The sequence below is a fragment of the Callorhinus ursinus genome, unplaced genomic scaffold (assembly GCF_003265705.2).
Source record: "Callorhinus ursinus isolate GAN/ISIS: 27379988/994484 unplaced genomic scaffold, GSC_fseal_2.0 scaffold1, whole genome shotgun sequence".
Lineage (NCBI taxonomy): Eukaryota > Metazoa > Chordata > Mammalia > Carnivora > Otariidae > Callorhinus > Callorhinus ursinus.
The window spans coordinates 134,745,200-134,760,928 of record NW_027397063.1 but is presented as its reverse complement, the minus strand read 5'-3'; the positions used below and the strand labels follow the sequence as shown (position 1 = coordinate 134,760,928).

The following is a 15,729-nucleotide window of genomic DNA, read 5'->3' as shown; positions in this document are numbered from 1 at the left end:
CCCACAGTACATGTGGCTGAGATTTGTCATCCCTACCTCTTTCTATAAGACAGGGACAGACTTACTTCAATAGAAACAGCTGTCGGAGGCACAGGCGTGTACTGGGGAAGGTAGGTCCCTTGCATAGGCGCGGCAGCAGTCATATACTAGAGAGAACCAAAGAAAAATGCAGGTGAACTTGAGATTGCAATCAGCGAGAAAAGTAGGTATCACATGAAACTGCTTTAAATGTGTAGCCCACAGCCAGTGCGTTATTACACTCTATGTCCACCAACAACGGGGCAGTTCCTATCAGCAGAGAATGGGCTTGGCTTGCTGAGTCAGCATGAGCAGCAGCCTACTACCTCCACTGTACCGGTGCAGTATCGTCCCCCTTCCCTCACTCTGTCTTTGTAGCCGTTCTATCTTAGATTCCCACCATGGCAGTTTCATGTCTAAAACATACATTCCATAAGGGCAGGGAGGATGTCTGTCTTTTTTTCCTTCTCATTTTATTGCTAGCACCTATCACACAGTAGGCTCTCAACGAATCATTTGTTGAATGAATGAATCATCAGATTGTTAGCGATCATTTCTTTTCTAACTAAAAAAAGAAAAAAGAAAAATACAGGAATAACGCAAGCGATGCACATGTAGCAGTATTCAGAGTTGGCGCATGTTCTCATTTTGTCATTCTCCTATCACTTTTTTAGGTGCAAAAGAAATAGTATTACAGATAATGACAAAGTCTCCTTTGTGCTCTCGCCCCCCCTTTCCACGCTCATGTCACTGGCAGTATTTTTCTTTTCAACTCCTTTAATTCTCTAAATGTTCTTCATCTGGATGGACAATGAAACCGTCAAACCATTTTTCACTAAGTTGTAGTTTTCGGTAAACCATGCGTTGGGAGTAATAACCTGCGGTTTTGCATTGCAGAAAGGGAGCCCCAGGAAAATTACTTGCTCACCCACATAAGCCAAATTCCATATTCCCATGTCTAATGCCTATCTCCCCATGCAAATTCAACATTCTACTCTTTGAGAATAGAATTTTCTGTGGAATCAGCTGTATTCCTGAGCTTCTAAACTTGACCAACGTCACAAAACGTCAGAACCAGTATCATCTACTGAAGACAAATTTTCTCCATTCACGAAGGTTAGAGACACGATTTTGATGGAAAACTGCAAGCCTCTGCTACTTTATTCTTCTAAATTTGCTAAGTTCAAACACAAATGCCAAGCATCAATATGCAAAACCTAAATTACTATGTTTTGTGTATCCTGGTCCTTTCAGTGTGCAAGCGACGTAATGGTTCTGAATCAAGGGGAATATCTGAATGGAGATGAGCTCATCAGTTGTTCAGTTGTTGGTGTTGTTGGTCCGTATTCATGGAGAATGACAGCAAGTAAGCAGCTCTGGAATAAATGTATTTCCATCCTAAACTAAAAACTGTCTTACTGTATCTACTTGCTAAAAATAGAGACAGGCTTAATGAAACAACCCTAAATCAAACAAACCAAACTGTTGTCTATTGTCCACATGTAGCAACTAATAACTGGGTAACACTAATGACAACTAAGTTCAATTCCAATCTATATTAAAAAAAACAAACAAAACAAAATAAAAAAAAACAACAAAAAAACTTGTCACTTGGACTAAGAGCAACTATTTGAATGGCCTGGAGATATTACTAATTTCGGTTTACACTTAAAAATCACCAGAGATTTCTATGTATTATCTCCTGTGTTCTCACAGCAGCCATCAATTTTCTACTGAAATTGTCCAGACTGTCATCTCCTTAAAGGCACGGGCCAAACTCTTCATGTCTCTGTATCTTCCAACACACCATGCCATGCCTGATACTCAATAAATAATTGTTCAATGGCTGAAGAAAAACTTGCAAGAAGAAAGCCTTCCATTTCCAGTTACAAATCTTGCACTCCTTTAGCTGTTAATAATTCTGAGCTCACTGTAGATAGTAATTTCATCACCCCTATAGTTCATTTGTATAACCTTTAAACATATACTTTAGCCAACTCTGCTCATTATTGTCCTTGTGTCTTAAAGCAGACATAAGTACTCAGGTATCTGATTGCTATCAATTTTTCAAATAAGTATAGAACCCGGGAGTCACCTTTCAGCAAATATATTCCACATCTAGAGCTCTATGGCAGGTGTCTGCCTTGCTAACAAAACTGCTCTAGGAGGTATTTTGGGGATAACAGTTCAGATAGGTGTTTTGCTTATATTATATAGGTTATTAAAATCCTTTGAGCATTTTCTATAATGTATTATTTTTGAATGGTAGCTCAGCTGAGAAAAGAGCTGTGTTCTAGTGCATTCTGGCAAATGCTGCAGAATGTATCTTCTTTTGTGATATTGACATACAATAAAAACTGAGAAGTCAAGTTTTATAGCAGCCTATTTAAAGATGATTAAGGGGTGCCTGGGTGGCTCAGTCGTTAAGCGTCTGCCTTCGGCTCAGGTCATGATCCCCAGGTCCTGGGATCGAGCCCCACATCTGGCTCCCTGCTCCGCGGGAAACCTGCTTCTCCCTCTCCCACTCCCCCTGCTTGTGTTCCCTCTCTCACTGTGTCTCTGTCAAATAAATAAATAAAATCTTCAAAAAAAAAAAGATGATTAAGCCACCATTCCTTCCTTCCCTCCTTCCTTCCTTCCTTCCTTCCTTCCTTGCTTCCTTCCTTCCTTCTGGTAGCATCTACTAATTTTGCTTAGAACTAGTTGCTGGAGGGGAGGCGGGTCGGGGGATGGGGTGGCTGGGTGATGGACACTGGGAAGGGTATGTGTTGTTGTGAGCGCTGGGTGTTGTGTGAGACTGATGAATCACAGACCGGTACCCCTGAAACAAATAATACATTATATGTTAATTAAAAAAAAAAGAATAGTGCTCTAAGGAGCATACTATGGAAAATGCTTCTCTAATTGAATCTTGAAAGCCTTAGTAGATTTTTAGCAAGGGGGAATATATTTTTGCCAACTATGAATTTATGTAAGCCCAGAGCTGATTCTATTGGGGCTCATGTTCTACTTTCTGGTCATGGTTTTCCAAGACTTATAATGTACTAGTAAAAGAATACATTGATTTGAGTATTTTCTATTCCAAAGTTAGTAATTCCAAACTTTGCAACTGGGTCTAATAAGTGAGAGTGTATCCTTTGCCTGAGAATATGATACCACTGGTACTTACCTATAGGACACTACTTTGATCTGTCTGCATCCCTCAGGAGCCATTTCTGTGAGTTTTAAGTAGGGGCATGGCCTGGGTCACTCAGAGCAACACTCACTGGTTCTCTAGTTCACTAGTTCACCAACCTCCCTGGCCAAACTAGAGTTCTCAGACAGTGTAGTTAATGAAAAGCATTTTATGTGATTCTTAGCTAATCTTCTTCAAATAACTCTGACTTAATTCAAACCCTCATCTGTGTTTTGTCCAGTAGAACTGAATCAGCATATTTTCACAACTTCCAAGACATTCAGTGAAGTTGTAAACATGGCCCAGACTGAACTGCTTATGGCACAAATTCATACTCCTCTTTAGAACAATGCCGTGAGCTAGGAAGGACGGCTCACCCATTTTACAGATTGAGATAAGATCCCGTGTAATAGGAATAAACTTCTGTTCTTCTGACCCATGACTGAGGACACTTTTCAGTCTACTTCTTTATCTTTGAAATTAAGTAAATAAGGTCTTAAGACTTTCCTTTAGATTGTTTCCATCTAATAAAGATGTCAAGATGGTTGTTGTTGTTGCTGTTAATGGGCTGGAAAAACTGGAGATCCATTTAAGAAACATTTCCATGATATATGCCTTTGGATAATATTTTTATTGCCATTTCATTTCCATGCATTTCTTAAATTTTACTTCAATACTCACAATACCTAAATTTCTTCCAGGAAGACTACCCTATATGCTTAACTTGTTTTACAATTTAACTTACTCTTCTGCTACTCCTCTGAACAGAAGCAAGAGAGATTTTATAGTATTAATGACATCAACTCAGTTTAGTGTGCTGTATCTTTTAATGAAAAAATATATATATATTTCTTTTTTTTCCCCCCTCACAGAAAAGATAATAGAGCTTGAGAACATTGAAAATTAGGGATAGGCTTATTTTAAACAAGTCAATACTGTGGAGCTTTATGCCCCATAAGACTATTATTTCTGGATAAACTTTTGCAATAAAATTCTGCAGTAGTAGACACATATATTCTAGGGTGAAGCCTCCAGAAGTGACAGCTTTGTAAAACTCGGAGCAAATGCTTACAGGAAATGGCTCCAGCTATGGGTAAGATCAACTCCCAGCTTTAGGTAATTGGTGACAAATAACTCTGAACTTTCTCGGCAAGCACAGTTTGATTTCCTTAAGAGCGCAGATAAACTACAGTCAGACTTAATAATCCAGGCTGCACAAACACTGTTTAGATCTGGATGCCTCAGAGACTTCTTTTATTTTATCCAGCTAACAAATGACAAAAGACTAAGAGAATGCCCTGTGATATAAAAATCTGCCCTTTCGGCTTGATAAATTCTGGTGGATTACTTATTAAAACCATATCAAGAATGGATGTATATTCTTTAAGCTAATTTCTTTTATCGGTATGTCTCAAAGGCTAGAAAATATCTGCCACCATTCTTTCATGAGTGCAAATTATTTTGCATTTTTTTGATACAACGGCTGATGAGAACCACATTGTGGTGAGATGATATGGATAAAAGGAGCGTCCATACGATATTTCCTTGTTGGTAGCAACCCAAGGTTTAGGCATGAATGGAGAACTTTTATGGTTTTGGTAAACAGCTTGATTATTTTTACATATTCTAAAAGCACTGGATTTTCACATGTAAGTTCGAAGGAGACCTGAATAGCCATTTTCAAACCCACAGAATAAATTCCAGACTCCATCACTTGTTCCAAGAAGTCTAGACGCTGCATCACCAAGATAGTTACACAAAGACAGAAAAAAAATGGTGAAATTGGAGAGGAATTGTGTTTTTGCCTATTTAAGTCAGGACAAACTGTTTCTGTTACTGTGGAATCATTGATTATTTCAGAGGAAACAAAACTCCACATTTTTACTTCTGGATTTACTTTCTCTTCCCCCACCAAAGCAAAACAAATATGTTTTATATATTTCCTGTGAGGAAATTTTCATTTAATAATTTGTAGAGCAAGGGAGTAGCAAGGAATTTCCTACATTTGAATTTTTGAAATTTCCTCAAATAATTTATCAAACTTGCTCATTTGGAGTTGTCACTATACTGCTTAGATTTTAAAATTGGTGCTTCTAGTCCTTGCTATAAAATTCTTCAAGCTGCTTAACAAATTCCAGAAAGGGGAGTTGTCCAGGTACTATCAAACCTGGTAAGTCAATAAGGATACAGGAAAGTTGCAAAAATGCACCTCAGAAAGGAAGTTGAGCAGAAGAAAGCAGCATCATGGAAGATGATGCCAACAGAATGCAGTGTGAATTACTTTCAAGGCCATCCACTGTAAAGTTTCTTCCAACAAAGGAAACTTAAGGGAACAGCCTGGGTTGGGTGAGTGGCTGAGGGAGAGGCATGGTGTTACCTCAGATAGAGGTACTTTGTGATGTGTAGATTTGTAAAATTCTGTCATTTTAGAGACGGGGAGTAATACCTGGACCCAGGATGGCAAACTGGTATCATTTCACATGCTTGCTTTGACTAAGCAGTAATTACTGCCTGGAATGAAATTCTAAGAAGGTCTCTAAGTCTCCATACCACTCAATGAATGACAGACCATCCACAGAGAGGAGAAAAGCCGGAGAGATTCTCCTTGAAAGGAAAGTGTCCACTAGGCTGGACTCCTATATGGGCCCCCACTATACATTCTTCCTATAGTCTTTCTACTTCTGCCAATAGAATGTTGGAGAATGAAGTGGATCCTCATCCAGAATAATAGTAATGAATGCTTTCATGATGTTTTGTGCTAGTATTACTTTATAAAGTAGGTACTAACAGAAATAACAAAATAGACAGTTGTGAAAAAATGAAACAATTATCCCTGAAGAGTAGGTGGAGGTGAATACAGATAGTAGCATACCCTTCACTTACTAGGAGTAAAGACACTAAAGGAGGAAAGATAGCCAGTAGATGGCTTGATAAAAATTGAAGCCCAGAATTCTTAGGAATATGTAATTATAATATTCACCCAATTCCCTAGAGTAGTACCAAACATAATCCACAGAGAGGTGTGCATTAAATTATTAAACAAAAAATACACATTTGGTCAACACTGTGTTCTGGGGTGGCGCCATTTTTTGGCAACACATAGCAAGGAGAGTAATAAGGAAGAGTCTTGGAAGTTGTTCTCAGATTGGAAATTTATGAAATCTCACCCCCTGTGCAACAGGGAGAAGTAGTCATTCCCATATAATCACAGGCTAAGGAGGCCTTCAGCTTTGGAGAGAAAGGAATTTTCATGAATGTATTGGAAAAATCCAAAGCCTGCTAGGTTCGAGCTTGTGCACAGATCCCTGTGGTAGTAATAAAAATAAGATAATACCATGGAAAGGTAGCTGATTGAGAAACTTGTGTCTAAAATTTGAACTTCAAACAACTCTATATAGGCATCATGAATTCCTTCCACCCTCTCAAGTTTTCTAAAAAAATATTTGCTTGGGCACCTGGGTGGCTCAGTCATTAAGCATCTGCCTTTGGCTCAGGTCATGATCCCAGGGTCCTGGGGTCAAGTCCCGCATCGGGCTCCCCGCTCGGCGGGAAGCCTGCTTCTCCCTCTCCCACTCCCCCTGCTTGTGTTCCTGCTCTCGCTATCTCTCTCTCTCTGTCAAATAAATAGATAAAATCTTTAAAAAAAAATAAAAAATAAAAAAATTTGCTTTATTTCTTGATTGACTGATTTAAAAACCAATTATTAGAATTAATAAGGGAGTTTAGCAAGGTTGCTGGATATAAAGCTAATAAAAAACTAGTTCTATATATCAGCAGCAGACAATTAAAAATGAAATTTAAAATAATACTATATTGATGGCATCAAAAAAATAAAACACCTAGAAATAACTTTGAGAAAAGGTATGAAAACTTCTATACTGAAAATTAGAAAGCATTGATGACAGGAATTAAATAAGATCTAAATAATGAGGAGATATATTACATACATGGATTAAAAGACTCAATATTGTTAAAATGTTAATTCTCCTGAAAAGAATCGATAAATTCAATGTAATTCCAGTTGAAATCCAAGCACATTTCCTGGTAGAAGTCAACAAATTCACTTTAAAATTTATATGGAAAGGCAAGAGACCCAGAATAGCCAAGAAAAGTTTGGGGAAAAAAAAAAAGTTGAAGAATGCATACTACTAGACACCAAGATTTCCTAAAAAGTCATGGCAATTAAGATATTGTGGTATTGTTTCAAGGAGAGAAAGAGTGTCACCATAATTCAATGTAGGCAAGAATGATCTTTTTAAATAAATGATACTGGATAAGCTGGGTATCTCTCTATAGGAAAAATGATCCCAGATCCTTACCTCATACTATACAGTACCTCAGAGTGTACAATATTAGAGATAGATCATAGGTATAAATATGAAAGTTATTTTAATATAGTTTTCTAAAGGAAAGAGGAGAAAGCCTTCATGAAATTGAGAATAGCAATGATTTCTTAAACATGACTGAAAAATAATAATAAAAGAAAATATTGATAGTTGGGCTTTATTAAAACTAAGAACTGCCAATTATCAGAAAACAAAGAAAAGATATTTACAGTACATATATCTGACAAAGCTTATACACAGAATGTATATTTTTTAAAAAGATCCACAGTCAGTAAGAAGACTGAACACTGAATTTTTTAAAATGAGCCTGAATGAACTATTAATACACATAATAACTTACATGAATCTCCAGGGAATTATGGGGAGCAAGAAAAAAGAATTCTAAAAGATCATATAGTGTGATTCCATGTATATAACATTTTTTTATGATAAAATTTTAGAAGTGGAGAACAAATTAGTGGTTGTCAAGGATTAGACATGGGGGTAGGGGACTAATAGGGAGGCATGTATAGGTATAAAAGTGGAACAGAAGGATTCTTGTGATACTGAAACTGATCAATATCTTAACTGTGGTGGTAGCTAAAAAAGTTATATAGGTAAAAATTGTATAGTAAATACACACACACAAACAAGTATAAGTAAAGCTGAGGACACTTGAATGAAATTTGTAGATTATATCAATGTCAATATCCTGCTTGTGATATTACACTATAGTGTTGTAAAATATTACCATTGGGGGACATTGAGGCAATTGTACAAGGGATGTCTGTCTATATGACTTCTTACAACTGCATGTGAATCTCCAAAATCTCAATAAAAAGTTCAGTTAAAAAACAAAACAACAAAAATCATGTATATATAGTCATTCAGACACTTCAGGAAAGAGAATATCTAAATTCCAAATGGCCAGTATGCATATGAACACATAACCTCACTCATGGGTCATCAAGAAAATGCAAATTAAAAATATTATGATATAACACTATAGTCTGACCAGCATGGCAAAAATGAAAAAGACTGACAATACCAAATGTTAAGAGAATGTAGACAACTGGAACTCCCAAACACTGTTAGTAGGAGTATAAATTGGTACATCCACTCTGTAAAACTGTTTGGCAGAACATTTACAGAATCCATGAATGAGCAATCCCACTCCTAGGTATGTGCACAGTAGAAATTCTTTCAAATGTACACCAAGAGATATGTGTCAAATATTTAGAGCAGCATTATTTATAATGGCTCCAAGCTAGAAATAACCTAAATGTCCCTCGACAGTAGAATAAATAAATTGTAATATATTTATATTGTATGATATAAACAATGAAAAAAGAATCCTTGCTCTACAAATATGGATGAATCCACATATATATATATATATATATATATATATATATATAAACACAGATATAATGTTGAATTTTTAAAAAAGACCAACATAAAAAGCTTTATACTGTACAATTTTATTTACTTAAAACTCAAAAACAATAAAAGCAAATCTGTGTTGACAGAGGTCAGGGTTGTGGGTATTTTTATGGAGATAATAAAAGGGCATGGATGCAAAAGAGGCTTCTGTAATAACAGGACCTTTTATAACTTGGTCTAGGTGATAGACACATGAGTATCCACCGCCACACTTTCTAAAACTTACTGAGCTATAAACTTATGAATTGTACATTCTTCTGTACATACTTTATATTCTATAAAGGAGTTTACAGTAAAGAAAAAAGGACCAACAGAGAAAAGGAAAGGTTGACCTTAGGGGAGAGCAGGGCCAACCTATCCATTTAAACAGGCTAGATTGAGTGGATTCGGACACAACCTTGGGAGATTTGTAAGGTACCTACGTTCTTTTGTCATTATTTTCATTTTTTGAGGCAAGATGTGAGGTGCAAGTGAGAGGCAGTAGGTTTGGGAGAAGGTATGACATGCATGTCTTGGAGAGTGAGAGCGGATGGACCAGAGATATGCAGTAAGCTTTCTGGGCAGTGCTGCAGGCCCATTTAAGTTGTGTGCTCATAAAATTACTGTGAAACTTGGCAGCCTGGGTGGCAGGCTTTATTCTTGCCACATTCAGCTGTTCAAAGGAATGGAGCAGACCGAGAATTGCAAGCAGGAACAAAGTTTTACCAGGAGGAAAAGTGAACAGGGGAGGTGAGGACACATGAAAGGGAGTGACTGCAGTGTTCTAGTATAAGATCTAAACTAGGCATGGATGTGAGCAAATGAAGGAGAAAACTGATACCGACAAAGTGGCAGGCAATAAGCAGGTAGGCAGGCTTAATGGTGTCAAAGAATTGTAGCAGTAAGGGTCATTAAAGTAGTTGTAGAAGGACGGAGGTGGTAGTCAGAGAATGGCCAGTTTGAATTTGAGTTATTTTTAAAATTGAGATTTGGAGTTGGTGCAGTGATTGCTATTAACAAATTCTAGGATAAGGTAGAAAAAAAAGATCAGCAGAAGCGAGGAACTCGGGAAATGAGAGACCTAGGTGCTCTTTATGAAATTCCAATGATAGATATATAGTCTTAATTCACTTACTAGCAACATCCAATACAATTTTACTGAGCCCCTTTCATGTGCCAAGTTTTAAGTGAGCATATGTGATAGTGTTGAAACATGGATTGGGCAATAGGATGTAACAGAACCTAGGAGAAACAAATTTTGCTACTGCCCCACTGGGTGTTCTCGATAGTTTATTCCTATTTTCTGATCTCAGGTATGTGAAGCTATTTAATTTTATGTATTGTTCATTGTTGCCAATCTTACATTTACCACGGTACCTGGGAACAGAGAGGCAAATGAAATCCTTGCAAGTTCATCTTTTGTATTGTTACTACTTTTCTTTTGTTAGTCTTTGCATTTTGCATTTGAAGGTTTATGCCTTCTTTGTTGTTTAACATTCTCTACTGTTCTTGCATATTAGTATAATTTATTGATGGCAAAGAATTAAAAGTCTCTGTAAAGTGGTGACCTTTTCAAATGAGAGAGGCTACTGAGGTCAAATCAATCTCTGAATTACAAAGTTTCAGAAAGAATTCACTTAACAAATGATCTGACTGACCTATTATCTAGATGTTCTTTCATAAACTTATAGGAACACACAGCCCAAACAACTAATGTCCTCAGCTTCTTCAGACTCATTTAATCTTTTCTTAAGGAAACCAGGTTTTTAAATTTTTTTAAGTATTTAATTTTTTTTTTTTTTTTTTTACTTTGGCAATGAAAGAACCGAAGGACTTTGTCAAGAAGGTAGACAAGTGAACTAAGAAGTCCTCAATGGAAACTCTGTTGTTTTCTGTTTAAGCCTATGACTAAAGCCTTAATTTGAGCTAAGTAAAGACACGTCAGTTGAAGGAAGGGAACTGATCCAGGGTGCCACACACACTGTCAATTCCATTTGCACATTTCCTCTCAACCATCTCAGGCCCACACATTGTGAATGCCAGTCATCCCAGTGAACCAGAGTAGACACAACAACAGGTACTGTTGAGGGTGCCCCACAATATCCTTTGAAAGAATCCAGTCTCTACAAGAGTCAATAAACATGTTCTTTTTTGATATGTTTGTTTTTCAGTGAAAAGACCTTCAGAGAAGAAGCTTGACCTATTCGACTCATTAGAATATTCATATTAGAGTTTGAACCCTATGGGTGGGGAGCAAATGAAAGAGAACAAGGAGGAAGGGGAAAGAAAGGAAAAGATGGATCAACATTCTAAATAAGGAGGAAAGAAGAGAAATCAACAAGGAACCGGGCATATAGCTATTTGAGAAAAATATTTCTAGGAACTGTTCATATTTAGGGAAAAAACAAAGATTTACATGGCACTGCTTTACCTCTATAAGCATATTTAACTTTGGTAATACAAAAACATAATGGAGGAGTTTCTGCCTGGCTATAGATGTTACCATTATTTCCTCCAGGGATCAGAAGCATTCAAAGAAAAGAACCAAATGCAAAAGATAGGAGGATTGGAGGGAAATAGACCTTCCGCTGCCAGAGTCAAGACTGCACTCCTGGCCACAGGAAATGGAGAACAGTTTGTTTGATGACAGCTGTCAAACAGTGGAGAGATGGAGACTGTTACCTTGCAGTAAATTTCAACCTACTTGCACTGAGTCCTTAGAATCCTGGTGAGCTCTAATGTCTCACTTACACTTGGCTTTACCCAATTCGGCCTGCTCACAGTGATGAGTCCTCCTTTCACAACTTCCTTCCTCTGTGCCTTCTGCTTTCCGCTGTGTTCTAACCTCTTTCCATCCACTCATGACACCCATCCTAAACCCGTTTCTCAAACCGAGTCCTGATGCTAAACTCCTATAGGAAGCCTCGTTTCCGTCCCTAATTTGGAAGTGACCACTCTCTCCTCTGACATCTGAGTGCTCTTTATCTGTACTTCTGCTACAGCTCTTAGCACTCAAACCTGAAAGCTCCAAGAGGCACTATGCCTGATTCATTATGGTTGGCACCTAATAGGCAATTATTGAATGAATGCATGAATGGATGGATGAATGCAAAAATGGATGAATAATTCGGCACTCTGGGTGAAAAACTCGAACTGTATCACCCCCAGGGTTATGTACGATTGTTCAGGGAAGAGCACAGAAATCCTCGTCCTCTGTTTTCATCTTGATGCCTGTGATGATTTGTTTTATGTGTCAACTTGACTGGCCTAAGGGATGCCCCAGTAGCTGGGAAAACTGTATTTCTGAGGGTGTCCGGGAGGAGTTTCTCCAGAAACCTTTCATATTTGAATTGGTAGTCTAAGGAAGGAAGATAGCCTTCACCAGTGTGGGTGGGTATCAGTCAATTCCCTGAGGGCCTGAATAGAGTAAAAAAAAAAAAAAAAGTAGAGGAAGGGCAAATGTTCTCTTACTTTTCTTGAGCTGAGACATCCTGCCTTCAGACACTGAAGCTTCTCGCTTCTGTGGCTTTTCAACTCAGAGACTTACACCAGTGGTCCCCTGGTTCTCAGGCCTCAGACTGGGAGTACACCATTGGCTCCCTGATCAGATTTGGACTGAATTATACCAGCTTTCCTGGTTCTTCAGCTTGCAGGCAGGGACATCTTGGCCTCTAAAATCATGTAAGCCAATTCTTATAATAAGTTTCCTTTTTATCTATTTATCTATGTATTCTATTTATCTGTATCTATCATCTATCATCTATCTATCTATCTATCTATCTATCTATCTATCTATCTATCTATCATCTCTTACTAGTTCTGTTTCTGTACAGAACCCTAAGACAATGCCTATGACATAAATGAATTAGTAGATAAAATTTGCTTATAGTGTGTCTTCAAGTTTGGCATTTCTTTGTAAGTGCATTATGGCATGAAAGAAGGCTGATGAAATTCATCATAAAGGGTAGAGAGGAGACTTTTCTAAGACACACCAAAACTCTTTAATAGAAAATACCCAATATTGGGGGAGACTTGATTCGAGCCTTCCTATACTGGAAACCCCAAATTGTAAGAAAAGGCCAGATTCACTCAGGAATTGAAACTGCAAGTACGCTTCAAGCCTGAGTGAGAACATCTCACCTGCATTAAGCGGGAATTTGGCATATGAATAGAAAACCACTGGATTTCTCAGGGAGAACACAAGAAACTCAGGGAGAATATGGTCAGCATGCTTGTGAACATAAGGGCAAATGAGTGAAATCTTTTCATTGGAATAGGCTGAAAGGTAAATATTTGAAATTAACGGTGGTAGTGAAGGTGCTGGCAAGAGAACAGGTAAAATGATACACAATGTTTTCTCGGCTGGACAGGGAAAGAAATGGAATAGGGAAAGTTGACAGATGCAGCAAAAAAGGAGATATGCAAGAATGAAATGCTGATAAACAAGTATGAGGGTTTTAAGATTTCAGAGGGGCAGCCATCATGGCTAGGTCCATAATGTGGCCTTTGACATGGGAGGCTGGAATTGCATTAGGTGACGGTCACTGGATCATCAAGGATGTGAAGGGATGTAGACACCATGGTAATAATGAGGCAGGAGTTGGAGGCAAGGGGAGACTAGTGACAAAAGACCACACTGAATGTGGGGGTTGGCAAGGAGATCAATGAATGATCGCAAAAAGAAGAGGAAAAGGGTAACATCCCGGGGCAATGTCATTAAAAGAAGGAATCGGCACACTACGTACAAGAGGCAATAGTGATGTAAAAGACTGCTGACCCCTCCTTCCAGCTCTGTTGGTCACAGGAGAAAGTGAAGTCTGTATCCAAGAGGGTGACTGAGGAAGAACATATTCTCAGGACAACAATTTTAGGTGAGACATGAAGAAGGAATAATTTTTTATGAGGAGCATGAGGATGTAGAGGAATTTATCTTTGTGTTTTACAAAGTGCTTTCAGAAAGACACAGAGGAAAAGATAGCATAGGAAGTCAGCAGTAACTGGGTGATCCATTGGGCAAGCAGTATGGAGTATCTTGACGATAAAGACTGCATGAAGGCGGAAGCCCCAGCCGATTGAATTAGGATGGTGATTCCAGAGACCAGAGAGAGAAGCCTGTTGGCATTTGCTCACCTCCCGGTTCCAGCCAGGCCAGGTGAGATCTCAGAGGGTTTCACAGCCTGATACATGAATGCCTGTAAGTCATGCTAAAACTATTACTTGTTGGATACATAGTCTTTCTTCTTTTTTTCCCACCTGTTCATTACTAGAGGCCATTCACTCTAGAGAGAGAAGTTTGAATTCAAGTTCAATCTAAGCCTATGCAAATGTTCCCTGTACGGGACTGCACAAAATGAATGAATCTTGAAAATGCCTTTCAGAAACCACCATTGGGTATTATTACTCTTGACTCACAAGTGCTATCACAATTTCTTAATGGACAGGGAGAAGGGATGCCTATAATAACTCTCCTTATCATTGGTGTTGATCAGAAAAGCTTCTCTGAAAGATAGCCAAACCTTCCAACCATAAAATAATCTAGTAGCAAAACTGAAGCACTTTTCTTTGGGTTTTGTTTCTTGTTCTTTGTTTTTGCTGTTGTTATTATTTTGAGTATATTGATTACTAAGTGTTGGGGCAATATCAACACATTAATGCAGTATTTCTGGTGCTCTCTAATTTAACACATAAGAAATATCCTCATTTTATGAATGCATTGTTTTACTTCCTGGCATCTAGATGTTTGACAATAAGCCGATTTGGGGGTTGATTCATAGTTTACCATATCAGTTTGAAGAGCATCTAAAAAATAAATGACTCTAACACTAGGCCTCAAATTTAGCAAATTAAGGATAAAGATAATGAGGTTTATGGTAAATACGTATGTATTCACAAAAAAAAAAGTGGAAACCTCATTTTTTGGAACAGTTGTTGATACACATTGCAAAAGGATTACTCAATTTGAGCATGAGTATAAGACTACATAAAGATTATTTTTAAAAAATAATCATTACCGATTTAACAATATGGATTTAGAAATAACTTTCCATTTGATTTTCAAGCAACATGAAAGAAAGTTAAAGTCCCTGTAGAATAATAACGAACAATAAAACTAGGAAAATATGTCTACGTTGTTTAGCATGATGGTTAAGAAAGACCTAAGCTTGTATCTATAAATCTCCGTTTTCTTGTAAAATAGGCCCAAACACTTATGCTTTAAAGGTTTCTTGGAAATATTAATGAAATAATGCATACAAGACCCTTAGCACAGGCCTGGGTACCTAATAAGAACCTAATAGGTAGGAACTGTCACTATTATTGGTTTTATTTTGTTGGTATTATCATTATGACAAGACAAAACCTTCATTATCTTAATACTTCGGATCAGAAATAAGCTTAGGCAGGAAATGCTCATTTATTTTCTCATAGAAATTACATTGAGACACCTGGGGTGGGCATAGGGCCCTAAAGGCACGGGTGACAGGCATTTACCCTACATGAAAAGATAGTTATAAAGAGGCGAAATGGGAGGAACTTACATTTCGGGAGAAAATGTAAGAGAAAGAGAAAAAGGGAGAGCCAGAGGAAACACGGTGGGGGTGGCTGTGGGGATGGGGTGGTGGTGGGGAGAGATGTCCATGAGCAGAATGAGCCTAAGGATATAGAGGGGTAGAGTGGGTGAAATCCCACCATGGGGAGGTGGTGAAAGGGCATTTCAAGCACAGGGATGCATCTTTACAATCAATTTGAGATTGTTTAAATGTCCATCATGTGTCCATTATTGAGCATGCC

General features: G+C 37.9%; 1 protein-coding gene across 9 annotated transcripts in view; it reads right to left on the bottom strand.

Annotated features, from left to right (window-relative positions):
- RBMS3 (RNA binding motif single stranded interacting protein 3) overlaps positions 1-15,729 on the bottom strand; it is a 1,359,336-nt gene that overhangs the window by 17,081 nt on the left and 1,326,526 nt on the right. For all 9 annotated transcript variants that reach the window (XM_073901133.1, XM_073901139.1, XM_073901145.1 and 6 more), the window contains one exon: positions 66-146. In XM_073901133.1, the coding sequence (XP_073757234.1) occupies positions 66-146 (81 nt within the window). The remainder of the gene's footprint in view (positions 1-65; positions 147-15,729) is intronic.